Source organism: Idiotropiscis lumnitzeri, chromosome 14, assembly GCF_059441095.1.
Source record: "Idiotropiscis lumnitzeri isolate Australia: NSW breed Sydney's pygmy pipehorse chromosome 14, RoL_Ilum_1.0, whole genome shotgun sequence".
NCBI classification, from domain to species: Eukaryota; Metazoa; Chordata; class Actinopteri; order Syngnathiformes; family Syngnathidae; genus Idiotropiscis; species Idiotropiscis lumnitzeri.
Window position 1 is genome coordinate 4,895,418 of NC_142404.1, and position 27,882 is coordinate 4,923,299.

A 27,882-nucleotide genomic window follows, 5' to 3' on the forward strand; every position below is an offset into this window, starting at 1 on the left:
TGAAATAAAAATATTTAAAATCATATGTTCAGAGGAAGACGGCACTGTGGCCAACTGCTTCTTGAGGATCTCAAAAGAAAAGTTCTTTTATTTATTTATTTTTACAAAGCGATCCATTACTAAGATGGACTGTGTGTAAACTAATTCTAACCTAAAGCGTGTTCGGAAATTCTCTCCGGAAAGGTAGAATGGGCTTCACAATGCTCTAACTTTCCAAATAATTGCAGTTAACCAGCGTGTACACTGAGATTATTTCCGAACACGTCCCAACTGAAAGGGCCTTCCTTAAATTTTTAAAATAGAATATCCCCTTCTTGTGTGTATTAAAACTGTAATTTTGGGGGCAGCATGGCTCAGTGGTGGAGTGGTCGTCTCCTAACCCGAAGGTTGTGGGTTTGATCCTCAACCCTTGAGATCGTGTCCTTGAGCAAGATACAGAACTCCCAGTTGCGTAAGTTTATTGGTTGATTCATGGATCAAACATCTGTAGTAAATTTTAAAATTAGCACCCTATTAGAGAAAAGCAAATTAGGCAAACTGAAACACTGGACAGTTAGAAAACCTTATATTGGACATTTTCAACAAGAAGTTGAAGGCAAAATCATAGTTGGGAAAGTGACGCGTTGATCACAAATCCCAAAGGATCGCCCTTACATCTTCGTCCCCTTTATTGGTGGAAAACACGTTGGAGCATATTTGCATGCTATCTGGAGAGCGCGTTTATATATTGTGATGACCCGTGAGCTCTGCGACATTCTTGTATTTCTCAAGGATTTGCAGAGCAAAGTTCAGCCAGATTGAAATAATGAGGTCTGTGCTTTGCTTGTGTGTTTTGTATGAATAACAGCAAGCCACATCTTTCAAATGTCTTGAGACAAAAGAAAGATCTCCCAAAGTGTTTTGCCTCTAATCTCAAGTGACACGGTGAATACAAAACGCCAAGAGAACAGTTGACAGTTCAATGATGGCTTGTACCTCCAGGGATGAGCTCCCACAGAACAATAGTTGACATGTAAGAATATTACATAACTTCACACACCAGAAAACTGTCTCTGCTTAAAGGACCCTAGCAAAGAGCCAAACTTGTTGCACTTGTTTTATAAATACTTTCTAGACTTAAAGAGCAAGAAGAAAACCTGGGCACTAGATGGTGCCCCTTTTGGGGGGAATGTTGTGACGTATATTCATATATCAGTTGCTGGTCCTTTTCTGCTCTATTCTTTTATCATGTCGTATAGGCTTGACACTTTTGAGTATTTACGATCGAGTTACTCAGTGACAGTGTCAGTACGTCAAGCTTTCTTCGAGTGAGGATGTCAGCTTTCTTCCATGTCTTCAGAATCCAGCCCTGCTTGTTTTTACTTGGAATTTTTGTATATAAAGACTTTTACGTCGCCACTTTCGTCTCCTGTCTGCTTCTGGGTCCAAATCCTACTCCTCACGTGACAATTGTACAGTAACATGTGACTCATTCATGTGTTCTAAAACAATGCAGGATCTAATATAATTATTTAACTCTTTAACAGTTTTAATTGCTTCCCCTTTCTTGTTGAAAAAAGATTGCTGTGTGTTTGTTTGAAAAAAAAAATACCCCAAAAATTTCATCGCAAGCATAAGTCGTTTAGCTTTTAGGCTACTTTTTCGTTATTGTTGTTAACTTTTACTGCTTCTTTACCATGCGTGTGGATGACTGTGATTTGCATACGTATAGAAGTCGGGTGGCTAATCTATGGAGCGGCTAAAAAAGAGTGGGGTGACAACAGAGCCTTGTGGGTCCCCCATGGTGAACCCAAGCACATATTTACTCTTTGTATGCCAAGATGGATGTGATTTGATTGAGTTAAATGTATCTACTGAAAGATTATAAATGGTTTGTTTGTCAATTAAAACTGTGATTTACAGTTTCTTTGATCCCCGAAGAATATTGACGTCAAAGTATGGGAGGATTATGATGATGCGGAAGGAGAAAGAGGCGTAGCTACTGTCATACGTCATGGACCTTCAGTAGGAATATCATCATGAAAACAGAGCCGGCTGAGTTGAGAGGCAACTCCTCTTTTGCTCTCTACGATAATGGAGATGCAGGAGCAAGCCGCACTGTGTTTCCCTCTTCTCAACAATTCCTGCAGGAAGACGCAGCGTCCTCCCTCAGTCGCCGCTCTCTCCTACATGCTGCTGTCAGCCATCTCTCTGATTACCTGCACCCTGAACCTGCTGGTCATCATTTCCATCTCTCACTACAAGTGAGGCACTGTGCTTCTTTTCAATTTGTACTGTCATACCTTTTGTCCAAATCCAGAGATTATAATAAGTGTTTCTTTGTTTAGGCAACTGCATACGCCCACAAATCTGCTGCTGCTTTCCCTGGCCGTCTCAGACTTCTTGGTGGGCTTCCTCATCCTGTTTCAGATTTTCCTTCTTGATGGTTGTTGGCTTTTTGGGGACTTGATGTGTGTTGTGTATTATGTTCTGGATTATGTCATAACGTCTGCCTCGATAGGAAGCATGGTGCTCATATCAGTCGACCGCTACATGGCGATTTGTGACTCAATGCATTATCCAATCAAAGTCACTCAAATCAGAGTTCAAATCTGTGTTTTTCTGTGTTGGTCTGTGTCGTTAGTTTTCCACTGTCTTTGTTTTTTGGACTCTCTGAAACAACCAGGCAGGTTCAACACTTGTATAGGTGAGTGTGTGATTGTTGTCACATACGCTGTGGGAATGACAGACCTCTTTGTCTCCTTCATTGGCCCGCTCACTGTCATTGTGGTTCTGTATATGAGAGTGTTTGTGGTGGCTCTGTCCAAGGTGCGGGCCACGCGCTCTCACGTGGGGATCGTCATGTTCCGAAGCACAACTCTCAAAAGTTCTGAGCTGAAAGCAGCCAGGACCCTCGGTGTGGTGGTGGTCGTGTTTATTGCGTGCATCTTACCTTATTTTTGCATCGCCATCTCAGGCCAGGGCGTCGTGCTTAATGCGTCATCTGCAGCCTTCATCATCTGCTTGTTCTACTTCAACTCCTGTTTGAATCCGCTGATCTATGCTATTTTCTATCCCTGGTTCAGAAGGTCCATCAAGCTCATTGTGACACTGCAGATCCTGAAGTCTGATTCCAGCCGGGCCAAGATAATGTAGTCAAGGCAGTATACTTTCCACCGCAGACCTGATGCGCTGTGCAGAATAGAATAATTCTATATTCAGTTTCAAATGTGGATGAAGCTATTATTTTGTCTCGAGATTTATTCATATTTAGTGATTGATTTAGCCTGTACTGTAGACAAGCATGCATGATTTCAACCTTCAAGGTGTCCACATCCAAACACATTCCTGAGCCTATTTCACATTTGAAAGACCTTCCCTGTTTTGTCTTCCAGACTTACTGATTTTATTGTGTAAAAACAACATGCAAAAAATAAAATTCACATGAGATATGTTGAGATATAAGTGTGAAAGCACAATCTCTGGGGATTTCTCTGGTGGGTCCTAAAGAACTGAAAAAAATGCATGTGATAATGACAATTTTGACTTTTGCATCTGTTTTGGTTCAATGTTTAGTTATGTCATCCAGTACAATAGTTCTGTCATTTGAAGAGTTAAAAATCCAGTAGCTTGCTGGCAGAAATGTAAATGTAATATAGAATAATCTCTTTGTATATTTCAATAAACTATGAAATTACTTGTATATTTTTTTATCCTTTCATTTAACCTATATTTAATCAGGAAGTCAAGTCAAGTCAAGTCAAGTCAATTTTATTTGTATAGCCCTTAATCACAGACAGTCTCAAAGGGCTTTACATAGCCCATAGGAAATATCCCTTTGAGATTAAAAACCTCTTTTTCAAGAGAGTCCTGACACGCCTACGGCAAAGTGTAAAGTGTTACAAAATCCAGGATTAATTTTCTCTTTTTGTAGCAAAATTTGGTAACCCGATACATAAAAATACTTTTTTTGTATAGGGCGTTTAAATTCAGCTGCAGCTGTAACAAAGTCCTTCATATAGAGCAGGCGTGGGCAAACCACGGCCCGGGGACCACATGCCACCCGTTAAACGTTTTAAACCGGCCCGCCGAACTTGAAAAAAAATTTAATGAATAAACCGTGTTCATGTTTTATTTTCTAAATACTGTGGTTTTTCAAAGACATACATATAGCTGTAATGCTTTTGTTCACTTTCATTTCAAATTAAATGTATTTTTTTTTCTCCCATGAGGTGAGGTTACCAAAACACTCCATCCATCTGCTCCTGGTATTAGAACCCATTGTGGCCCGCCAACCAAAAAGTTTGCCCACTCCTGATATACAGTATAACATAAAATAGCAATAGGGAAAGACTAGCAACAGAAAAGGCTCGATCGCCCCTGAGCTCCGCTTCGTCCTCGGACCTCCAGTAGCGTCTCGTCCGCAGACCTGAGGCACTGGGCAGGTGCGTAGGGGTGGGGGAACCCAGAAAGGTATGCTGGGGAGAGGCCATTTAAAGCTTTGAAGTCAAATAGAACTATATAAAATGAAATCAAAAATGCACTGGGAGCCAGTGAAGAGAGGCCAAGATTTGGGTCATGTGCTCCCTCTTCTGAGCTCCAGCCAAAATGAAGTGCATTGCAATAATCGAGCCAAGATGTAACAAAGGCAAAGATTACTGTTTCTAAGTGTTGTTGAGAAAGGAAGGGTTTTGCCTTAGCCAGCTGCCTAAGACGAAAGACGCTGAACCTAACAACAGCACTCATTTGTCGATCTAATTCAAAATCACTGCACAAATTAAAGCCCAAGTTTGAGACTGCTGGCTTCAGATGTGATGCCAGGGGGCCCAGGGCAAGAGGGTGGTATGTGGAAGGGCCACTGGAACCGAAAACCATAACTTCTGGGGGTTTTCTGTTGAAATTTAACAAATTATGTGTCATCTAGGTTTTGGTTTGCTCTAGACAGGATGAGGATAACATTGGCACATATATAATATTTTTGCATGTCAAAATGACATCAGCACTAAATTCCACCTCCTAAAAGACTATGAAGTGATTTAAGGTTTATTTTGTGATGAGAAATTGGCACGCCCCCTTTTGCAGCTTGGCTTGTTATTTTTTTACGGTTTCGTCTACGTCACAGCAGGGAGGCAAGCGAAGTAATACAGCATGCTTTGTCAGTTCCGTTGTCTACAACGGCGACTGATCGCCAACAAAATACAAATGCACATTTCTACTCTAGTTCATTTCAACCTGTGAAAGTGTAAAAACGTTCTGCACAATAGTTAGGATTTATTCACATGAAAAAAAGTGGGTCACTGCGCTAGCGTTCACATTACTATTCGCATGTAGCTTCATCGCTCCTCAGCACAGATAAATCGAGGGCTCGCCTTTCGGCTCAGGTCCGTCTTCACCACGGCAGACCGATATATAGTCTGGATCACAGCAGACGCTGCACCGATCCGCCTGTTAATCTCACGCTACAGCCTCCCCTCACTCGTGAAGAACACCTGAAGATACTTGAACTCCTCTGCTTGGGGCAGGATCTCATCCCCGACCTGGAGAGGACACTCCACCCTTTTCCAACTGTAGACCATGGTCTCAGATTTGGAGGAGCTTATTTTCATCCCAACCGCTTCAGATCCAGCTAGGAACCACTTCAGTGAGAGTTGGAGATCACGACTTGATGCAGCCGACAGTAACGCATGATCTGCATAAAGCAGGGATACAGAACTCAGGCCTCCAAACCCAACCCTCTCAACGCCTTACTTGTACCTAGAGATTCTATCCCTAAATGTTATGAACAGAATTGGTGACAAAGGGCAGCCTTGGAGGAGTCCAACCCTCACTGGAAACGAATCAGACTTACTATCTACAACGCAGACCAAACTCTGACATCTGTGGTACATGGACCAAACAGTCTTTATTGGAGTCTCTGTACCCAGTACTCCCGCAGCACCCCCCCCCACAGAACTCCTCCAGGGGCACGATCGAACTCAAGTCCACAAAGCACATGTAGACTGGTTGAGCGACCTCCCATGACCCTTCAAGGACCCTGCCGAGAGTTTTAAGCTGGTCAACTGTGCCATGCAGCTGGGATGAAAAGTATTGATCCTCCTGAATCCGAGATTCCCACCTCTCTAGCAGCCCTAAAAAGACTTTACCAGGGAGACAGAGGTGTGTGATTCCTCTGTAGTTAGAACACACCCTGCTGTTAATGGTACACTGCTTCCCCCTCCTGAGATCTTGGATAGTGGATCAGAATTTCCTGGAAGCCATCCGGAAGTCATTTTCCATGGCCTCACCCCCGAACTCCTCCCTGTACATTCCGACTCCGATTGGCCAAAACTTCACTTCACTTATGCAGGCGGACTGGCCGAAGTAGTGAAATTATTTTTGGAACTAATAACACTTTTCAACAGATTTTGTAGAATGTTTCCATCATAGGTGCAAGAAAACTTTTCAAGATGAATTTTTTTGGGCTGATTCTGAAGCTGTCACCGCAATGGATATTGTTGTTAGCCATATAGAAACACTTGCTTACCTTTTTTTTTTTTTTTTGGTCTCGTGGCCGGTGGACCCGGTATGCCTGACTGGCCGCTGCCCGCCCGAGAGAAGCTCAGTGCATTGTTTCAGTGATGACGTGTTATTACGACGAGCACATAAACACACTGTGCATACCAAAATGAACATGATTTGATTGAGTGAAGAGTCTCCACAGTAAATGTGTACATTGGTTTGGCGAGTAAAACTGTGTGATTTGCAGTTGATCACCAGAGAATATTGACGTCAAAGTATGGGAGGATTATGATGATGCAGAAGGAGAAAGAGGCGTAGCTACTGTCATACGTCATGGACCTTCAGTAGGAATATCATCATGAAAACAGAGCCGGCTGAGTTGAGAGGCAACTCCTCTTTTGCTCTCTACGATAATGGAGATGCAGGAGCAAGCCGCACTGTGTTTCCCTCTTCTCAACAATTCCTGCAGGAAGACGCAGCGTCCTCCCTCAGTCGCCACTCTCTCCTACATGCTGCTGTCAGCCATCTCTCTGATTACCTGCACCCTGAACCTGCTCGTCATCATTTCCATCTCTCACTACAAGTGAGGCACTGTGCTTCTTTTCGATTTGTACTGTCACACTTTTTGTCCAAATCCAGAGATTATAATAAGTGTTTCTTTGTTTAGGCAACTGCATACGCCCACAAATCTGCTGCTGCTTTCCCTGGCCGTCTCAGACTTCTTTGTGGGCTTCCTCATCCTGTTTCAGATTTTCCTTCTTGATGGTTGTTGGCTTTTTGGTGACTTGATGTGTGTTGTGTATAATGTTCTGAATTATGTCATAACGTCTGTCTCGATAGGAAGCATGGTGCTCATATCAGTCGACCGCTACATGGCGATTTGTGACTCAATGCATTATCCAATCAAAGTCACTCAAATCAGAGTTCAAATCTGTGTTTTTCTGTGTTGGTCTGTGTCGTTAGTTTTCCACTGTCTTTGTTTTTTGGACTCTCTGAAACAACCAGGCAGGTTCAACACTTGTATAGGTGAGTGTGTGGTTGTGGTGTCGTATGCTGTGGGAATGACAGACCTCTTTGTCTCCTTCATAGGCCCGCTCACTGTCATTGTGGTTCTGTATATGAGAGTATTTGTGGTAGCTCTGTCTCATGCGCGGGCCACACGTTCCCACGTGGGGATCGTTCCATTACGCAGCAAAACTATCAAGAGTTCGGAACTGAAGGCAGCCAGGACCCTGGGTGTGGTGGTGGTGGTGTTTATTGCGTGCATCATGCCATATTTCTGCATCACCATTTCGGGCGAGAATATCGTACTTAATGCGTCATCTGCAGCCTTCATCATCTGCTTGTTCTACTTCAACTCCTGTTTAAATCCGCTGATCTATGCGATTTTCTATCCCTGGTTCAGGAAGTCCATTAAGCTCATTGTGACACTGCAGATCCTGAAGTCTGATTCCAGTCAAGCCAAGACAATGTAGTCAAGCCAGCATGCTTTCCACATTTCGTGCTGAGCAGAACAGAATAATTCTCCATTCCGGTTCAAATGTGGATGACGTTACTATTTTGTTTCGAGCTTTAGTGTACTTATATTTATTGATTTCATTTGTACTACAGACAAATGAGCATCCTTTCAACCTTCAAACGGTTTAGTATCCAGTATTTAATCATGTCATCCTGTACACACAGATCTACTATGTGGGAAGTTTGAATTGCAGTAGCTTGCTGAGAGCAATCAAATGGATTCTGTTCTATAAAATACAGAAGATATCTCACAGTTATAATCTGTTTTTATATTTTGTAATGCTATGAAATTAGTTCTTATTAGATTTGTTGCCAATTTGCTATGCCCCCCTTTATTTTTTTTTTACATACAGTATTTACAGTACTCACTCAGAAACAATCTCGATGATCATTTGCAGCTGTTTAGATGAGTAAGTAATTGATAGGCAATGAGAGTTTACAGTTAATACTTAATACTATAGTTGTTTGAAAGTTATTATTATTATTGATAATATTGTTATTATTATTATTTATTTATTTGTTTATTTATTTATTTTTATTAGTCTAATGAAAACCTCATATGCTTGACAGGAAAAAATGGGCATAGGGCAGATTCGGAATATTCACCAAAAAAATTACAAGAAACATTTACTTGCGCCTGTGTGAAATTTGTTGACCAGTGTTCTTAGATAAAAATAGAATAAAAAATGCATTGTGGCGCAGATATGCTTTGAATTATTGTCAAAACAAGAAAACAAGATTTTTGTTGTGATCCAGGATACAGTACATGACAATATGCCTTACTGATAAGTCGCAAATTCTTTGCATGATGACACCTTGTTTTCTTTTGTTTTTTTTAATGCTATGCAGCTTAAAAGACAAGTGGTGGCAAAGAGGAGACCTATGAAGCTACTATACAATTGGAAGTAATAAATATATTTTAGAAATAAAAATATTACAGAAAAAATATTTGTTTCGTTGTTTTTTTTTCCAGGCTGCTGGGTAGAATAAGACTAATAAAACAACTAGATCAGACTGTACTGTGGGTGTTCGCCATTCACAGCAAAAATGAACCAAACCCGAACACACATCGCGCTAATGGCTGCATGGCTGTCAGCACTGCATGTCCGTCTCCATCTCCGACTCTGCGGCCACTCCTGAAAATATGATTAGCATGAAAAGTAGATTGTTTGAGATGATTGTATCTTATACATTGCACTTGGGCTTGTATGTGACACAAATGAACAAATCAATGAGAAAGGAGATAATAAACTTTGCCGGTAAGATGTCGGAGTGTACATGTCCCAATGGCGTAGCAACAGGGAGGCGGTACGTTGCCAGAAAAGCAAGACAACCATCTCGTATTTCTGATTGCACTTGGAGGAGTTATTGTCAGACAACTCTACTCAAATGTGCTACAAATTTTACAAACCCAAGTGTCACCACCTAATAGCTTGAAAAAACATTGAGGTAAACTGAAGATGTATCACCAAGGGTGTCGAGGGTGTGAGATCCGAATCAGAAATCCCTTTATTGTCATTGTACTCAAGTGTGCAACGAGATTAGAGAGCTCCCCTCTCCAGTGCAATACAACAATAATTCAGATAAATATATAAATTAGATAAATAAGAGAATAGTTAGTGCAATGGAAATAATACTGAATAGGATATATGAAAACACATCACGTTGCTGTTCTGCAAGGTAAGGGTGGTCGTGTGTGTGTGTGTGAGAGTTTAGAATGGAGATGGCTCTTGGAAAGAAACTGTTTCTCAGTCTATTGGTCCTTGATTTGATGCACCTGTAGCGCCTGCCAGAGGGCATCAGGTCGAACAGGTGTGAGTTTGGATGGGTATTGTCTTTGACGATGTTGTGAGCCCTTCTGAGGCACCGGGCGGGTGTAGATGTCCGACAGTGAGGGGAGAGGGCAGCCAATAATCCTTTGCGCTGTTTTGACCGTCCTCTGGAGCCTCACTCTGTCCGCCTCAGTGCAGCCGCTGTACCAGGTGGAGACACAGTACGTCAGCAGGCTCTCGATGGACGAGTGGTAGAAGGCCAGCAGCAGCTTCCTGTCCAGGTTGAATTTCCTGAGGACTCTCAGGAAGTGCAGACGCTGGTGGACCTTCTTTACCACTGCTGTGGTGTTGTGTGTCCAAGAAAGGTCATCGAAGATCTGTACTCCCAGAAACTTGAACGTGTGGACCCTCTCCACACACACGCCTTCGATGCAGAGGGGGGATGGCACCGTCTTGTTCCTCCTGAAGTCGATGACGATCTCCTTTGTTTTTGCAATGTTGAGTTGCAGTCTGTTGTCCTCGCACCAAGCCGTCAGTCTCTGGACCTCCTCTCTGTAGGCTGTCTCGTCACCTTCCGAGATCAGACCGACCACTGTCGTGTCGTCAGCAAACTTGACGATGGTGTTCTTACCGTGGGCCGGGCTGCAGTCGTAGGTGTAGAGGGAGTATAGGAGAGGGCTCAGCACGCATCCTTGAGGGGAACCGGTGCTCAGCGTACGGGTGGAGGACGTGTAGTGGCCGAGCAACTCAGTCTGGGGTCTGTTGGTCAGAAAGTCCTTAATCCAGATGCGTGTGAGGGCAGGGAGGCCGAGAATGTCCAGTTTGGCGACGAGGATGTCTGGGATGATTGTGTTGAATGCCGAGCTGTAGTCCACAAAGAGCAAGCTTGCATAGCTCTGCTGCTGTTCCAGGTGGCCCAGCACAACATGCAGAGCAGTGTCAATGGCGTCCTCAGTGCTGTTAGCCCGGTATGCAAACTGGTAGGGGTCCAGAGTGGGAGGAAGGCAGTCCCTGATGTGCTGGAGAACCAGCCTCTCGAAGCACTTCATGATGACTGGTGTGAGAGCAACAGGACGGTAGTCATTCAGGAGGACTGCGGGTGACTTTTTGGGGACAGGAATAATGGTGGAGGTTTTCAAGCAGGAGGGGATGACTGCTTGAGCCAGGGAGCGGTTGAAGACCCTGCAGAAAACATGTGACAGTTGGTGGGCACATGCTCTGAGGACCTTGCCTGGTATTCCGTCGGGTCAAGTAGCTTTCCTGGGGTTAATAGCCAGGAGCGCGCGCCTCACATCGTGTTCCTCTACGGTGAGTGGGGGGGAGTTGAGGCATGAAGTGCGGGAGTGTGACGATTGGGGCGAGTCAAAGCGAGCGAAGAAGCAGTTAAGCTCCCCTGCCAGCGATGCACTCGGGTCTAGAGAGGTCGTGCTGCTGCCTCGGAAGTTGGTGATGCTCCGTAGACCCTGCCACACCTCCCGTGGTCTGTTGCTGGCAAGGTGGGCCTCCAGCCTCCTCTTGTAGTTTGCCTTGGCTAGCTTGATGCCTTTGCTCAGGTCAGCACGAGCCACCCTGTACTGGGCTTTGTCGCCTGACCTGAAGGCAGCGTCACGGGCCTTGAGGAGAGAGCGGACCTGGCTGGAGATCCAGGGCTTCGCATTTGGGAAGGTCCATGCAGAACTTGATGTAGTCCAGTACATCATTACGCCAGGTTTTCACAGTCTTTGTGGTGGGCCTGAATCTGTGCCTGAGAGGGGTGTACCCAGGTGCGAGCTGCAAGGACAGGTGGTCTGACTGGCCGAGGGGGGCGAGTGGGAGGGCCCTGTATGCATGCTTGATGTTCGAGTACACATGGTCGAGAGTGTAGTCTCCCCTCGTTGGGCACTTGACATGCTGGTGGAACTCTGGGAGTACAGTCTTTAGATTGGCCTTATTAAAGTCCCCCGCTACTATGTGAACGCCATCAGGGTGGGCCCGCTGATGTTTATTGATGACGCACGCGAACAGCGAGAGCGCCGTGCTAGTGCTAGCGTCGGGAGGGATGTAAACAGCTGTGACGATCACTACCATTAGCTCCCTCGGGAGAAAATAAGGCCGGCATTTAACGGACATGAACTCGATGTCGGGGGAAGAGTGCTTCTCAACGGTCGTGCTATCGCCGCACCAGTTCTCATGCACGTAAACACAGAGCCCCCCGCCCCTGCTCTTACCGGTGTCCCTCGTCCGATCCGCGCGATGTAGCGAGCGCCCAGCCAGCTGGATGCTAGCGTCAGGGACGTTGGCGTGGAGCCAGGACTCCGTGATGACGATCACACTGCTGTCTCGCACATAGCGGTTTCCCAGGATTTGTAATCCCAGATCGTCGATTTTGTGGACCACGGATCTGGCGTTGGTGAGGTAGAGATTCGGCAGTGGTTGCCTGTGGGGCTGCCGTCGCAGCCGTAGCAAGAAACCGGACCTGCAGCCCCGCTTCTGCTTCCTCTCTCTGCGTCGCCTGCGCCGCCTCCCGATCCCGATGGCAAGCCACGGTGAGCGGCCTCGCCAGTTCGTCCGGAATTTTGCGATCATAGCAAAATTCCTCTGTGATGGTTATTTTGCATCGATATCCAATGTCCACGATGTCCTGGTGGGTATATCGATGCTGTGCCTCAGTTGGTGCCAATAAGACCAAGCAAACACAAATAAAAAGTTGGACTTAATCGGACTTGAAACAAATGTTATAATATGAGTTGAATTTATTGCTGTGCAGTATGTAATACCTAGTGATGTACTCGCGCTAGCGAATAGTCCATGTTCTATGTATGCTATGGCTGGGTAATAAGAGAGACATGCTATAGCTAACTGATAAGCAACAGGCTCTGATTCAAATTTGCAAGCTTGTTTGGTGGGCTCGTGTGGCATATTTGAAATTTGACATTAACCAGATATCATCTTAATTGTACATCCATGGCTCTCACACTTCCCAGGACATTTGCCTACCAATAAAAACTAGAGATGAGACTGTTGTAAAGTTGGATTTTTTTGTACCATTGCAATATTGAACTACCGGTATCAGATCTTCCCCTCCTTGAAACACATTAATGCTTAGTAGTAAACATCACTTTAATGTAGGCTTGTAGGTCTACGAAATGTGATCATTTTTATTTACTGTCTTTTGCATTAAAAATGCTTTATACCTGAGAAGAGTAAAATATGTTTACAAGTATTTATTTTATTTATTTATTTCGTAGATGCTTTATAGTATTAACAGCGCAAGTGTGCATAGTGTATACAGTAGTTGTTGGTTCCATTTTAAAATGCAGATACAAATAAATGTTAAAGGCCACACTGCATTTAAGTACTATTATTTATAATCATGTCAGGAATGCCAGCAGATAAAGATACGTTTAATCAACATTGAATGTACTATCTCAATTATTATCGATTTTTAATTTGAACATACCTTAAAGAATTTGGGCTGTGAGATAACAACGGTTGTATAAGAGCAGCTGCTTACTGGAGCGATGTTCTGCGATTTACATGATCTGATAAGTCGAAGAATTTTAACTATTAGCAATGATCAAAATAATCCTGTGATAAAATAATCCTTGTTGAGAATTAAGAATTGTTAATTGCGCAACATTGTAACTGTTGTTCTTGCACAACGTTAAAATTCAGTTCTTATTCACCTGACATGCATGTGGATGGTATGACAAACAATAACTTCTCAGCTGCAGTGGGGCTTACGAGCAGTGTAGTTGTGTGCCTGTCAACCAAAGTTATTTTAGTTAGTGAAAACTGACGAAATAACTTAAATTAAACAGAATTCATTTCAATAATAGTGCTCAGCCATTAGCCGTAAAAAGAGAAGGTCAATCAGTCGTCTGGGAGTTGTAGTTCACTTATCGTGTGTCGCAGAGAAGTGACATTATCAAGCAGCAGCCAATAAAAAAAAAATAGCCTGCAGATGACAACGCTCCTAGGAGATAAGTTTGCGTGTGGCTTTTGTCCGTGATGGCTTTGGGTCGAAAGACTCACCTGCTCTTGACATTTAACTCAGACCGGTAAAAAGTGCTTTCCTTTTTGTTTCATATATGAAACAAATGTATATAGTCTACAAAAAATAGTACACTGTACAACTGGATTTAATACTTCTTAACAAGAATTCAATCCACAAATCCACTTTATAAGTTGGCAACTTGGCAAACAAGGCATCCTAGCTCTATTTAAATACAGACTTTAGAAGCGGCGTAATCTACTGCATTTATTGTAATCCAAAATCTGTGGACTGTTAAACTGTACCCTGTATTATATATTTTAAAAATAAAATTTATGTCGAATTTTTACTATATAATTCTTAATATAGCATTTGTTTAATCCTGCACACAAGTAAAGCTAATTTCTTTAAAAACAAAAACGAATACTAAAACTAAACTAAAACCGTTTTTGAAAAAAATATTAGTAAATTATTATAAACTAACAAAGACCTCCTGAAAAATAATTAAAACCAACTAAATTTAAAAAAACAAAACTCAAAATAAAATAAAAACTAACTATAATTAAAATTCCAAAACTATAATAAACCTGGTGCCTACACATGAATGTGTGGTATGGGCCAGTCAAAGCTAAAATGCTGGGGCTGATTTTTATTTTGTGCCAGTCCTGAATATGCTAATCACTCGTCCACCATGCTGCCTCAAAGAATGACTTCCTGAGGCAGATTGGTGAGGTTTGATGGATTAACCATTTTTGCTTATGGTAAATGAAAATACATGACATCACCTGGTACACCATTTGCACCTGAACCCTAACCTTCTGCCTCCAAATTATAATCTCATTGGAAAAGTGCCAAATCATCATGGTTTGTTATGCAAGTTAGTCAAGAGGTTAATTGTTCAGTACACAACGCTGTCTGAGCTGCTCAGTACAATATGGATAACTAAACAAAAGCCGAAAATAGCAATAATAAGTTAAGAATGGAAAAGTTGGAAGCCTCCCTTTGTCCAGAATGCTAAGGAATAGCGCTTTCACCCACCACAACATAATTTAACCCATTTCTGGGTGTTTAAGTGGGAGTTTTCTAAGAAAAATACACGTCCAGTTTCTTTGCTCTGACCCAACTCGGCCAGCCTTTATTTGCAACAACCAGCTCCTCCAATCCACTCTAATCCTATATTCAGGTTTACACACACACCCAACTGCCCCCCAGTGTCCCCTACTGGTGCACCCGATAACAACAACATATCATATTGTTACATTCTTTCTCTTTTTGGAAAGCTTGTCCTTTAAATTGGACTTGGTGCTGAAAACACATTAACACACACAAGGAAGAAAAAAAACATGACAATGTGAATAATGCTGAGACAACAGTTTTTTTTTGTTTTTTTTTTCCAACAATTACAATTCCCCCAAAAAAAAAAATCCCTAAAGCATGTTGATTAAGTAGTAAAGTCCTTGTACCGCTGCGGCTTGTGAACAACTCTACAACTCCTAGTTGTCATCGGCCTATCACTATCAAACGGGGTGGCTGGCTGAGGTTGTATTGGACTCGTTTGGGTGTTTGGTGGATCCTCAGCCTCAATGTCTATTGGTCCCACATGTGGATCTCCCAGAGCGCGCCGCCTGAGGTGTTTACGGTTCCTTCTCAGAACAGTACCTGAATCCAATTCATTGTCATTGGATCTGCAATCCACAGAGTGTTTCACTCTGCCCAACCTCCACTTAGTGTGGTGGGTGAAATGGCTGAACCCTAACACAATCGCCAGGTTTTAATGCATCGAGATCCCTAGCAGAGCGGTTGTAATAAGCACACTGGTGGAATTGATTTTTCAGCAGCACTGGCCCTGCTCTAATCACTTTGGGCCGAAGAAGGCTGGGCTTGACTGGGAGCAGTGTACTTGTACGGCGGCTCAGCAATCGTTGCGCCGGGCTTGAGTCTAGTCCTTGTGACGGTGTATTGCGGTGATCCAATAACGCAAGATATGGGTCCTGCCCAGCCGCTTTTGCCTTTTGTAAAAGTCTTTTTGCTGTCTTCACGGCAGACTATGCTTTGCCGTTACTCTGAGGGTAACCTGGAGATGATGTTTTGTGCTCAAACTCCCACAGCCGACTGAACCTATGGAAATCCTCAGATGAGTATTGAGGTCCATTATCTGAAATTACAGTGCTGGGTATGCCATATCTAGCAAAATGGGCTTTCAGTTTATTTATCACTGTGGCAGATTTAGTGTCAGGCAAAAAGTCTATTTCCCAATAATTCGAGTAATAGTCCACTGTCACATGGTAGTTTGTGTCCTCAAACTGAAAAATGTCGATGCCCACCTTAGCCCATGGTCTGTTTGGCATATCATGTGGGTTGAGTGTTTCCTTCTGTTGTCTGTCATCTACTGACCTGCAGATGTCACAACGAGCGATATGTGCTGTAATATGGTCGTTCATGCCAATCCAGAAAACACATTCTCTGGCTCTCCTCAGACATCCCCCAACCCCAACCCCTAGATGAGATGAATGCAGGCGGCTGGTGATGTCCTTCTGAAGTGCGGTAGGGATAACAGCACGTTCCCCTTTAAAAACAATGCCATCTTGGTGACTCAGTTCACCTTGAAACGAATAGTATGGCCTGATCTCCGGCGGTATTGCTCTTTTGTCTGATGGCCATCCCTGTTGCATCGTCTTAATAAGAGTTTGAAGCATTCTATCTTCTTCTGTAGCTACTCTAATCCTGCTCAGGCTGTCATTGGAGATAGGTAGGTGCTGTACCATGTTAACAGTCTCTATGTCAGCCTCGACAGAGCTCTGGGATGAGCATTCTGGGAGATACGCTCTGCTTAACGTGTCTGCCAGTAACATGTCCCTGCCTGGAACGTACACTACAGTCAGATCATATTTCTGAATGCGCAGCATCATCCTTTGGAGTCTCTTTGGAGCACTCAACAGAGGTTTCCTCACAATTGTCTCGAGCGGCTTATGATCGGATTGGACAGTGACCTTCCGCCCATACGTGAACTGATGAAATTTCTCTACACTGAAAACCATGGCTAAAAACTCTTTCTCGATCTGAGCATAGCCACGTTCCGTCTGCGTGAGTGCTCTGCTTGCAAAAGCAATGGGCTTGCCTTTCTGCATGAGTGCTGCCCCCAAACCAGTGTCTGATGCATCGCATTGCACCACTAAATCCTCCTCAGGGCAGTAATACTTCAGTACAGGAGCACCGGCAATCATCATTTTAAGTTTCGCAAAAGCCTTTTCATGTTGCTCCATCCATTCCCATTCAACATCTATGTGTGTCAACTGTCTCAGTACCTCACATTGGTCTGAAAGCTTGGGGCAAAATTTCGCCAGATAGTTTACCATACCCAACAGTCTTTGCACTGCCTTGACGTCTGTGGGCCTCTGCATGTGCTCAATGGCACGGACCTTGTCCGGGTCTACCTTCAGTCCACTTGCTGTGAGCCTGTGTCCAATGTAATTGCACTCAACCTGTCTCAGTTTGAACTTGTCTGAATTTGTTCTTTTGTTTACATCTGTCCAGAAACTGTCTCAACTTTGCGTCATGATCTCTTATTGCATCTGCCTGCCTCTCACCCTGGCCTGTAATAAGCACATCGTCAGCAATGATATACAGACCAGGCAGTCCATCCAATGCTTGATTCAATTTTCTCTGGAAAACCTCAGGTGCCGGACTAATCCCCATGGGCATCCGGAGCCATCTGTAGCGCCCAAATGGGGTGGAGAATGTGGTCAGGTAGCTAGACTCCTCTTCAAGTTTGACATGCCAGAAACCACTTTTAACATCACACACCGTGAACAGTGTAGCTTTAGACAAGTCTGGGAGTACATCTTCAATAGTTGCCAATGGGAAGTGACTGCGCTTGAGAGCCTTGTTCAAGGGCTTTGGATCAATGCATATTCTTGGTCTGCCATTTTGTTTTTGTACTACCACCATGCTGCTGATCCAATCGGTGCTACAGTCCACAGGTGCGATAATACCTCTGCGCTCAAGGTCTTAAAGCTCCTCCTTCAGTGGCTTCAGCATGGCAACAGGCACACGTCGCTTTGGCAGCTGTACTGGTTTGACACTTTTGTCCACTTCCACTGTGTACTCTTCTTCCAGACACCCATCTCCTGAGAATAAATCTGCAAAGTCTATCTTAATCTGTTCAAATGTCCACTCTCCTATTGTCTCTGTTTAAGTGGGGTTTTCTAAGAAAAGATACAAGTCCAGTTTCTTTGCTCTGACCCAACTTGGCCAGCGTTTATTTCCAACAACGTGTTCCTCGAATGCCCTGCAGTCATAACAACAGGCTTACACACATCCAACTGCCCTGCAGTGCCCCCTACTGATGCACCTGATAACACAGCATACCATATTGTTACATCCTTTCTCTTTTTGGAAAGCTTGTCCTTTAAATTGGACTTGGTGCCGAACACATACAATGTGAACAATGCTGAGACAACAGTTTTTTTTTTTCTCAGTGACAGATGCAATTTCAACATCCCAAACAAAACAGTGCTCCTCTGTTAGGAGGAATCCCACCCTTTTTTTTTTTTTTTTTTTCTCCACAATTACAATTACCCTTAAAAATAAGAATCCCCAAAGCATGTGATTAAGTAGTAAAGTCCTTGTACCGCTGCGGCTTGTGAATAACTCTACCACTCCTAGTTGTCATCGGCCTATCCCTATCGGACGGAGCGGCTGGCTGAGGTTGTATTGGACTCGCTTGGGTGTTTGGTGGATCCTCAGCCTCCATGTCTATTGGCCTCACATGTGGATCTCCCAGAGCGTGCCTGAGGTGTCTACGGTTCCTTCTCAGAACAGCACCTGAATCCAATTCAATGTCATAGGATCTGCAATCAACACAGTTTTTCACTCTGCCCAACCTCCACTTAGTGTGGGGGTGAAAAGGCTGAACCCAAACACAATCGCCAGGTTTTAATGCATCGAGATCCCTAGCAGAGCGGTTGTAATAAGCACACTGGCGGAATTGATTTTTCAGCAGTACTGGCCCTGCTCTAATCACTTTGGGCCGAAGAAGGCTGGGCTTGACTGGGAGCAGTGTCCTTGTACGGCGGCTCAGCAGTCTTTGCGCCGGGCTTGAGTCTAGTCCTTGTGACGGTGTATTGCGGTGATCCAATAACGCAAGATATGGGTCCTGCCCAGCCGCTTTAGCCTTTTGTAAAAGTCTTTTTGCTGTCTTCACGGCAGACTCTGCTTTGCCGTTACTCTGACGGTAACCTGGAGATGATGTTTTGTGCTCAAACTCCCACAGCCGACTGAACCTGTGGAAATCCTCCGATGAGTATTGAGGTCCATTATCTGAAATTACAGTGCTGGGAATGCCATATCTAGCAAAGTGGGCTTTCAGTTTCTTTATCACTGTGGCAGATTTAGTGTCAGGCAAAAAGTCTATTTCCCAATAATTCGAGTAATAGTCCACTGTCACATGGTAGTTCTTGTTCTCAAACTGAAAAATGTCGACGCCCACCTTTGCCCATGGCCTGTTTGGCAAATCATGTGGGTTGAGTGTTTCCTTCTGTTGTCTGTCATCTACTGACCTGCAGATGTCACAACGAGTGATGTGTGCTGTAATATGGTCATTCATGCCAATCCAGAAAACGCATTCTCTGGCTCTCCTCAGACATCCTCCGACACCTAGATGAGATGAATGCAGGCGGCTGGTGATGTCCTTCTGGAGTGCGGTAGGTATAACAGCACGTTCACCTTTAAAAACATTGCCATCTTGGTGACTCAGTTCACCTTGAAACGAATAGTATGGCCTGATCTCCGGCGGTATTGATCTTTTGTCTGATGGCCATCCCTGTTGCATCATCTTAATAAGAGTTTGAAGCGTTCTATCTTCTTCCGTAGCTACTCTAATCCTGCTCAGGCTGTCATTGGAGATAGGTAGGTGCTGTACCATGTTAACAGTTTCTATGTCAGCCTCAACAGAGCCCAGGGGTGAGCATTCTGGGAGATATGCTCTACTCAACGTGTCTGCTAGTAACATGTCCCTGCCTGGAACGTACACTACAGTCAAATCATATTTCTGAATGCGCAGCATCATTCTTTGGAGTCTCTTTGGAGCACTCAACAGAGGTTTCCTCACAATTGTCTCGAGCGGCTTGTGATCGGATTGGACAGTGACCTTACGCCCATACGTGAACTGATGAAATTTCTCTACACTGAAAACCATGGCTAAAAACTCTTTCTCAATCTGAGCATAGCCACGTTCCGTCTGCGTGAGTGCTCTGCTTGCAAAAGCAATGGGCTTGCCTTTCTGCATTAGTGCTGCCCCCAAAACCAGTGTCCGATGCATCGCATTGCACCACTAAATCCTCCTCAGGGCAGTAATACTTCAGGACAGGAGCACCTGCAATCATCATTTTAAGTTTCGCAAAAGCCGTTTCATGTTGCTCCATCCATTCCCATTCAACATCTTTGTGTGTCAACTGTCTCAGTACCTCACATTGGTCTGAAAGCTTGGGGCAAAATTTCGCCAGATAGTTTACCATGCCCAACAGTCTTTGCACTGCCTTGACGTCTGTGGGCCTCGGCATGTGCTCAATGGCACGGACCTTGTCTGGGTCTACTTTCAGTCCGCTTGCTGTGAGCCTGTGTCCAATGTAATTGCACTCAGCCTGTCTCAGTTTGAACTTGTCTGGGTTCAATTTAATGTTCTTTTGTTTACATCTGTCTAGAAACTGTCTCAACTTTGCATCATGGTCTCTTATCGCATCTTCCTGTCTCTCACCCTGGCCTGTAATAAGCACATCGTCAGCAATGATATACAGACCAGGCAGTCCATCCAATGCTTGATTCAATTTCCTCTGGAAAACCTCAGGTGCCGGACTAATCCCCATGGGCATCCGGAGCCATCTGTAGCGCCCAAATGGGGTGGAGAATGTGGTCAGGTAGCTAGACTTCTCTTCAAGTTTGACATGCCAGAAACCACTTTTAACATCACACACTGTGAACAGTCTAGCTTTAGACAAGTCTGGGAGTACATCTTCAATAGTTGCCAATGGGAAGTGACTGCGCTTGAGAGCCTTGTTTAAGGGCTTTGGATCAATGCATATTCTTGGCCTGCCATTTTGTTTTTGTACTACCACCATGCTGCTGATCCAATCGGTGCTACAGTCAACAGGTGCGATAATACCTCTGCGCTCGAGGTCTTGAAGCTCCTCCTTCAGTGGCTTCAGCATGGCGACAGGCACACGTCGCTTTGGCAGCTGTACTGGTTTGACACTCTTGTCCACTTCCATTGTGTACTCTCCTTCCAGACACCCATCTCCTGAGAACACATCTGCAAAGTCCATCTTAATCTGTTCAAATGTCCACTCTCCTTTTGTCTCTTTCTCTGTTGTCACAATACTGTCCATTGCCATGATATTTTCATAATGCACCTTGATAAGCTTCATAGCCTCACTGGCTCTTTTTCCTATAAGTGGGACAGTGCAGTCCTCATCCACTACTTGGAACTCTAGCCGATACAGTTTCTGGTTTCTTGGGTTCCTCAGCTTAACTTTACACTTGCCCAGTGGTTTCACCTTGCTGCCATTATACATCACTAGTACTGACGTCGTCTCATCCAGTCTCGCATCCGTGTTCAGCAGGTTAACGGGTAATACGTTACATGTAGCGCCACAATCAATTTGGAACTTTACCATATTTTTCCCCAAGAGCATGCCTGCAAACAGCTTTGTGTCACTTTCCTTGTTAGAGCTTATGGTATTCACATTTTCAAGTTTTGTCACCTCTCTAACACACAGAATGTCCTCATATTCACTTTCAACGTCCTCTACACAGTGAATCGACGTCTTTCGCTTGACTTCCGTGCGAGCTTTACATTTTGCCGCAAAATGGTTGTCCGAACCACACTTTTTGCATTTCTTGCCAAAAGCCGGACATTTGTATTTGCTCCTCTCGTGCGTCCTACCACAGTACTTGCAATCCACCATGTTGTCTTTCTCTCCTTGCTGCTGGCGTGAAGCTCCGTGGACGACATGAACTTCCTCCACTTGTCCAGCAATGGTCCTGCAATTTTCCCGGGACAGCTCCGCTGCTCTGCACAGCTGAAGGCAAGCATCCAAAGTCAAAGCCTTTTCCCTCAGTAATCTTTCCCGCATGTTGGCGTCACAAATGCCGCACACGATTCTGTCTCGAATGAGGGAGTCTCTCAAGTTGGCAAAGTTACATGTCTTAGCAAGCAGCTTCAATTCGGTAACATAGTTGTCAATAGACTCACTGGGTCCTTGGTTCCTCGTGAAAAATTTGTACCTCTCCACCGTTTCATTCACCGCTGGACTGCAATAGGTGTCGAATTTCTCAATCATGTCTTCCAACGTCCACTCCGCCTGCGCTGTGTCCCCCATGAGCGTATCGAGCAGCTCCCTGCCGCCCTCGCCGACCAGGTACCTGAAGAGCCGCACCCGCCTCTTCTCGTCATCCTCGGCAACAGTTAATCCAACATAAAGTTGAAACTCGTCCCTCCACGCCTTCCACGTTTTGGACAAATGGCTGGAGTCCAAACACAACGTTTGTGGCGCTTTCAGCCCGTCCATGCTCGGAGCTTGCCTGGCGATGCTAACCTCCGCTAATCGTTAGCGTCTTGTCGTCTCCTCGGTGGAAACAACGATTTACCAAAAAAATCCGGCAAAATCCTCCGCCGCTGCCACCATGTTTAAGTGGGGTTTTCTAAGAAAAGATACAAGTCCAGTTTCTTTGCTCTGACCCAACTTGGCCAGCGTTTATTTCCAACAACGTGTTCCTCGAATGCCCTGCAGTCATAACAACAGGCTTACACACATCCAACTGCCCTGCAGTGCCCCCTACTGATGCACCTGATAACACAGCATACCATATTGTTACAGTCTCTTTCTCTGTTGTCACAATACTGTCCATGGCCATGATATTTTCATAATGCACCTTGATAAGTTTCATAGCCTCACTGGCTCTATATCCTATTCAGTATTATTTTCCATTGCTCTAACTATTCTCTTATCTAATTTATATATTTATCTGAATTATTGTTGTATTGCACTGGAGAGGGGAGCTCTCTAATCTCGTTGCACACTTGAGTACAATGACAATAAAGGGATTTCTGATTTCTTTTTCCTATAAGTGGGACAGTGCAGTCATCATGCACTACTTGGAACTCTAACCGATACAGTTTCTGGTTTCTTGGGTTCCTCAGCTTAACTTTACATTTGCCCAGTGGTTTCACCTTACTACCATTATACATCACTAGTACTGACTTTGTCTCATCCAGTCTCACATCCGTGTTTAGCAGGTTAACAGGTAATACGTTACATGTAGCGCCGCAATCAATTTGGAACTTTACCATATCTTTTCCTAAGCGCATGCCTGCAAACAGCTTTGTGTCATTTTCTTTGTTAGAGCTTATGGTATTCACATTTTCAAGTTTTGTCACCTCTCTAACGCACAGAATGTCCTCATATTCACTTTCAAAGTCCTCTGCACAGTGAATCGACGTCTTTCGCTTGACTTCTGTGCTAGCTTTACATTTTGCCGCAAAATGGTTGTCCGAACCACACTTTTTGCATTTCTTGCCAAAAGCTGGACATTTGTATTTGCTCCTCTCGTGTGTTCTACCACAGTACTTGCAATCCACCATGTTGTCTTTGTCTCCTTGCTGCTGGCGTGAAGCTCCATGGACGACATGAACTTCCTCCACTTGCCCAGCAATGGTCCTGCAATTTTTCCGGGACTGCTCCGCACAGCTGAAGGCAGGCATCCAAAGTCAAAGCCCTTTCCCTCAGTAGTCTTTCCCGCATGTTGGCGTCACAAATGCCGCACACGATTCTGTCTCGAATGAGGGAGTCTCTCAAATTGGCAAAGTTGCATGTCTTAGCAAGCAGCTTCAATTCGGTAACATAGCTGTCAATTGACTCAATGGCTCCTTGGTTCCTCGTGAAAAATTTGTACCTCCCCACCGTTTCATTTACCGCTGGACTGCAGTAGGTGTCGAATTTCTCAATCATGTCTTCCAACGTCCACTCCGCCTGCGCTGTGTCCCCCATTAGCGTAGCGAGCAGCTCCCTGCCGCCCTCGCCGACCTGGTACCTGAAGAGCCGCACCCGCTTCTTCTCATCATCCTCGGCAACAGTTAATCCAACATAAAGTTGAAACTCGTCCCTCCACGCCTTCCACGTTTTGGACAAATGGCTGGAGTCCAAACACAACGTTTGTGGAGCTTTGAGCCCGTCCATGCTAGTAGCTTGCCTGGCGATGCTAACCTCCGCTAACTGTTAGCGCCTTGCCGTCTCCTCGGGTGGAAACAACGACTTACAAAAAAATACTGCAAAATCCTCCACCTCTGCCACCATGCTTAAGTGGGGGTTTTCTAAGAAAAATACACGTCCAGTTTCTTTGCTCTGACCCAACTCGGCCAGCCTTTATTTGCAACAACCAGCTCCTCCAATCCACTCTAATCCTATATTCAAGCTTACACACACACCCAACTGCCCCCCAGTGCCCCCTACTGGTGCACCCGATAACAACAACATATCATAGATATTGTTACACTGGGTACCGTTTGACAACAGCAACCTGGCTCTCTGCGTGATTTTTTTTTTAATTTAGAAGATCGTAAAAGATTCACTTAATTGTTTAATTTCCCATTTAAAGGAGGTAACGAGCCAAGATGGCCCAATTTTCACGAACAAGCTCAGTTTATACATTTTTTGATCAGGAAAATGAAATTAGTTATAGTTTTCTTTTTTTATCTATTAATTTTGCAGAAATTAGGAAATAAATAACGACTTGAAAAAAAGCCTACTTTTAATGAGGAATATGTCCACGCCCGCCTCAACTCTCTCCATGTTTCGCTCTGAGTCATTGACTGGACGGATTACAAACTCTCCATTAGAAATCATTGTACTATTATTGCTCGGCTGTGGAGTCGGTCTCCTCGCTGGAACTTTTTGTTCGCTGAACATTGACTCTCCTGAAGTGGCCCTGACTAAAAACACACGAAGCTCAGCAATGCACACCGTTCAAGACAGGTCGATGAGGTCTTTATCTGAAATTTTATCTGATGCCCATTCACTCTCACTGCAAAGCTGGCGGCTGCAAGTGGTGTCAGACAACGGAAGCGACTGCTTGGGACATCAAGACTCAAGCTGGAAAGTAAGGTGCAAATTTTATTGCGCTAACGCCTTTTGCTGTAAAGGCTTGAAGCTAATTGTTGCTATTAGCCGTGCCGTTATCCAACTGTTAGCCCTGGAGTGAAGGGGGGGTAAAGATCCATGCCCGCCTGCTGGCTGTCAGCCACCGCCTGCTTCCTAAGAGTTGACCCGACTTTAGCGTCGCTAAATGTCTGAAATATAAGCAGTCGGGGTTCATGTGCGCATTCTTGCTCTTATCCGCTTCAGCCTGTATAAATGGAGAAGAGATAGGCACTGTATTTTTGATTTTGTGGAGGAGATCACATGAGCTCATGTTTGGTGTTAATAAATCCAAACTATTGAGCAGAACACTCTTATACTTTTTCAGGTTGAGCTCTCCAACCTCATTGAACACTAATTACAATGACAATAAAGGGCATTCTGATTCTGAACAAGAGTAGTAATGTGCATTTGCATTTTGGTGGCAATCGGTCACCGTTTTAAACAACAGAACTGACAATTCAAGCAATGTTACCTCGCTTGCCTCCCTGTTGTGACATAGACAGCTGACACTGGGACAAAAAGCTTCAAAAGGGGAGCGTGCCAATTTGTCTTAAATCTACTCGCAAAAAAAGCCTGTAAATCCCTTTGATGAGTGTGCAGCCACTCAAGAGTATGCAAACAATTAAAAAAAAAATAAGTTGCCATTAAAAGTCACCTTTACTTCTCACTTAACTCATTTCCCACAGAGATGATAATGGTTTAATGATCGCCATACTTATTAATCCCAAAATAACACTGATCCCAAAGTGGGGAGGATGGTGAAGGGGAGGAATATAATGAAGGAGGTGGAGAAAGAGAGGTATGGGATCATGTGGTCTTCCCCTTTGGATATGATGAAATAAAAAGCCAAGACCAGTCAAAGGGGGTCGGCTCATCCGCTGCCCACCCTGGTAATGGAGACCCCGGTGGAAGCCGAGCTGTGCTTCCCACTGCTCGTCAACACTTCCTGTAGAAAGACACAGCGTCCTCATCTGATGACCACCTACATGTTGCTGTCAGCTATCTCTCTGATCACCGTCACTCTCAACCTGCTGGTCATCATCTCCATCTCTCATTTTAAGTAATGCTTCAACTGCTACTTGTAAATTCACAATTGATGACTGAGATGGAATAATGTGTTTTTGTATGTTTTAGGCAGCTGCACATCCCCACCAATCTCCTGCTGCTTTCTTTGGCCGCCTCCGACTTGTTGGTGGGTTTCCTCATGTTGTTTCAGATTTCCGTCCTTGGTGGTTGTTGGTTCTTTGGTGACTTGATGTGTGTTGCCTATTATGTTGTGGATCACTCTGTCACATCCGCCTCAATAGGATGCATGGTGTTCATATCAGTCGACCGGTACGTGGCAATCTGCGAACCTCTGCATTATACCGTCAAGGTCACAAAAACCAGGGTGGAAATCTCTGTTTTTCTATGTTGGACAACGTCATTTGTCTTCAACTGTTTGTGTTCCATCGACAATCTGAAGCAACCGGGCAGGTTCAACACCTGTGTAGGAGAGTGTGTGAACGTAGTCACGTATGCTGTGGGAATGACAGACCTTTTTGTCTCCTTCATAGGCCCAATCACTGTCATTGTGATTCTGTACATGAACGTGTTTATTGTGGCTGTGTCTCATGCACGGGCTATGCACTCCCATGTAGGCAGTGTCACATTGCAGGGTGCGGCCATCAAAAGCTCTGAGCTGAAAGCAGCCCGGACCCTCGGTGTATTGGTGGTGGTGTTTATTGTGTGCATCATGCCATATTTCTGTGTCGCCATCTCGGGACAGAACACACTACTCAATGCGTCGTCTGCAACCGTTATCATCGTCATGTTCTACTTCAACTCCTGTCTGAATCCGCTGATCTATGCTATTTTCTATCCCTGGTTCAGAAAGTCCATCAAGCTCATTGTGACGCTGCAGATTCTAAAGTCAGGCTTTCAACAGGGCATTGTAATTTAGATGCCACTTCAACTGTTCCTTGTTTAGCGAAAAGAAAATTTACAAATGTGATACTGTCTCTTTGTGGTTTTGTTTCAGTGCATATTCAGTGTTGCTCAAATAACACCTTGTTGCTCTTTTGATCACATTTTCATTTTGCCTAACAATTCTAAAACACCATTTCTATGACGTTCTGGTCATTCATGTTAACAGTGTGACTCCATAATTTCACTTTTAGCTGCATAATCTTTAGTTTGTAGCTCCAAGAATATTTAGATATGCTGCTCCATCCGCTGGGCATAAATATTGACTTATATAAAATGCATTTTTCTGAACTCTTTGTGTTGTCATTTTTATACTGTATGTACGTTCATATGCTCAAGTGAAATATATGCTGTGTGAAATGAATTGATTTTTTTTTCTGGTTCACCAGTGTAATTACTTTCACATAAGTAAAATGCAGGTCAATAAATTGTCCTTTTTTATTGCAATAAAAGCACTGTTTACATCACATGTTGCATTTCATGTGAAGGCGTTAAATTTTATCCTATTATTATTTTGCAGGGCACATTTAGAAAATCAGGCATCAAGTACAGTGAAAGAAATGTATAAAAAATCATTAATTAAATAAATGACAATGACAATAGTGAAATACAAAAACAAATTAACTATTATGGTTAAATTATACCTAAATGTGGTATATTCAAGGAAAATGAAATGAAACAAATACATCCAAAACTACAATTATAATAAATGTAATAATTAAGAAATTGTAAGCGGTTATAGGCAGCTTGCTTGAAGTATTGCATCTTCTGGATCATACTGTATCTGTATATGCGTCTGGCCCATTATGAAATCAAGTTAAGGTATCAAATATCCTGCTCAATTAACATTAATAATAATGATAATAAATACATTAATATTACAAGTGCCAAGGGTAAGACGAAGATCACTTGTAACATCATCAGCCACATTGGAGTGTTTTGAGGTTGAACAAATTGAAAATGACATGAATACATTTTAAATATA

The 27,882-nt window shown here is 43.9% G+C and overlaps 3 protein-coding genes across 7 annotated transcripts; all 3 read left to right on the top strand.

The window, feature by feature from the left end:
- Positions 1–2,061: 2,061 nt before the first annotated feature.
- LOC148323183 (trace amine-associated receptor 4-like) lies at positions 2,062–3,135 on the top strand. 3 transcript variants are annotated; one of them, XM_088314987.1, is made up of 2 exons: positions 2,062–2,243; positions 2,328–3,135. In XM_088314987.1, the coding sequence occupies exons 1-2, from the start codon at positions 2,074–2,076 to the stop codon at positions 3,133–3,135; spliced, it is 978 nt and encodes a 325-aa protein (XP_088171113.1). In that variant the 5' UTR covers positions 2,062–2,073. The 3 variants fall into 3 exon arrangements, with proteins under 3 accessions (XP_088171113.1, XP_088171114.1, XP_088171115.1); XM_088314988.1 differs by having other exon boundaries at positions 2,062–2,149; positions 2,327–3,135; XM_088314989.1 differs by having other exon boundaries at positions 2,077–2,135.
- A 3,743-nt stretch (positions 3,136–6,878) lies between these two features.
- Positions 6,879–7,952, top strand: LOC148323184 (trace amine-associated receptor 4-like). Of its 3 annotated transcripts, none has more exons than XM_088314993.1 (2): positions 6,879–7,060; positions 7,145–7,952. In XM_088314993.1, the coding sequence occupies exons 1-2, from the start codon at positions 6,891–6,893 to the stop codon at positions 7,950–7,952; spliced, it is 978 nt and encodes a 325-aa protein (XP_088171119.1). In that variant the 5' UTR covers positions 6,879–6,890. The 3 variants fall into 3 exon arrangements, with proteins under 3 accessions (XP_088171119.1, XP_088171120.1, XP_088171121.1); XM_088314994.1 differs by having other exon boundaries at positions 6,879–6,966; positions 7,144–7,952; XM_088314995.1 differs by having other exon boundaries at positions 6,894–6,952.
- A 17,852-nt stretch (positions 7,953–25,804) lies between these two features.
- On the top strand, positions 25,805–26,874 carry LOC148323185 (trace amine-associated receptor 4-like). Its single transcript, XM_088315657.1, has 2 exons — positions 25,805–25,992; positions 26,067–26,874. Exons 1-2 carry the CDS (start codon positions 25,826–25,828, stop codon positions 26,872–26,874), a joined length of 975 nt encoding a protein of 324 aa, XP_088171783.1. The 5' UTR covers positions 25,805–25,825.
- The last annotated feature ends 1,008 nt before the right edge of the window (positions 26,875–27,882 follow it).

What these genes read in the sequence shown, in the direction of transcription:
- LOC148323185 (XM_088315657.1), top strand. Translation starts at nt 25,826, where the DNA reads ATGGAGACCCCGGTGGAAGCCGAGCTGTGCTTCCCACTGCTCGTCAAC. An exon ending in ATCTCCATCTCTCATTTTAA is followed by an intron (nt 25,993 to 26,066) that starts GTAATGCTTCAA and finishes TGTATGTTTTAG; the next exon opens with GCAGCTGCACATCCCCACCA.
- LOC148323183 (XM_088314987.1), top strand. Translation starts at nt 2,074, where the DNA reads ATGGAGATGCAGGAGCAAGCCGCACTGTGTTTCCCTCTTCTCAACAAT. An exon ending in ATTTCCATCTCTCACTACAA is followed by an intron (nt 2,244 to 2,327) that starts GTGAGGCACTGT and finishes TTCTTTGTTTAG; the next exon opens with GCAACTGCATACGCCCACAA.
- LOC148323184 (XM_088314993.1), top strand. Translation starts at nt 6,891, where the DNA reads ATGGAGATGCAGGAGCAAGCCGCACTGTGTTTCCCTCTTCTCAACAAT. An exon ending in ATTTCCATCTCTCACTACAA is followed by an intron (nt 7,061 to 7,144) that starts GTGAGGCACTGT and finishes TTCTTTGTTTAG; the next exon opens with GCAACTGCATACGCCCACAA.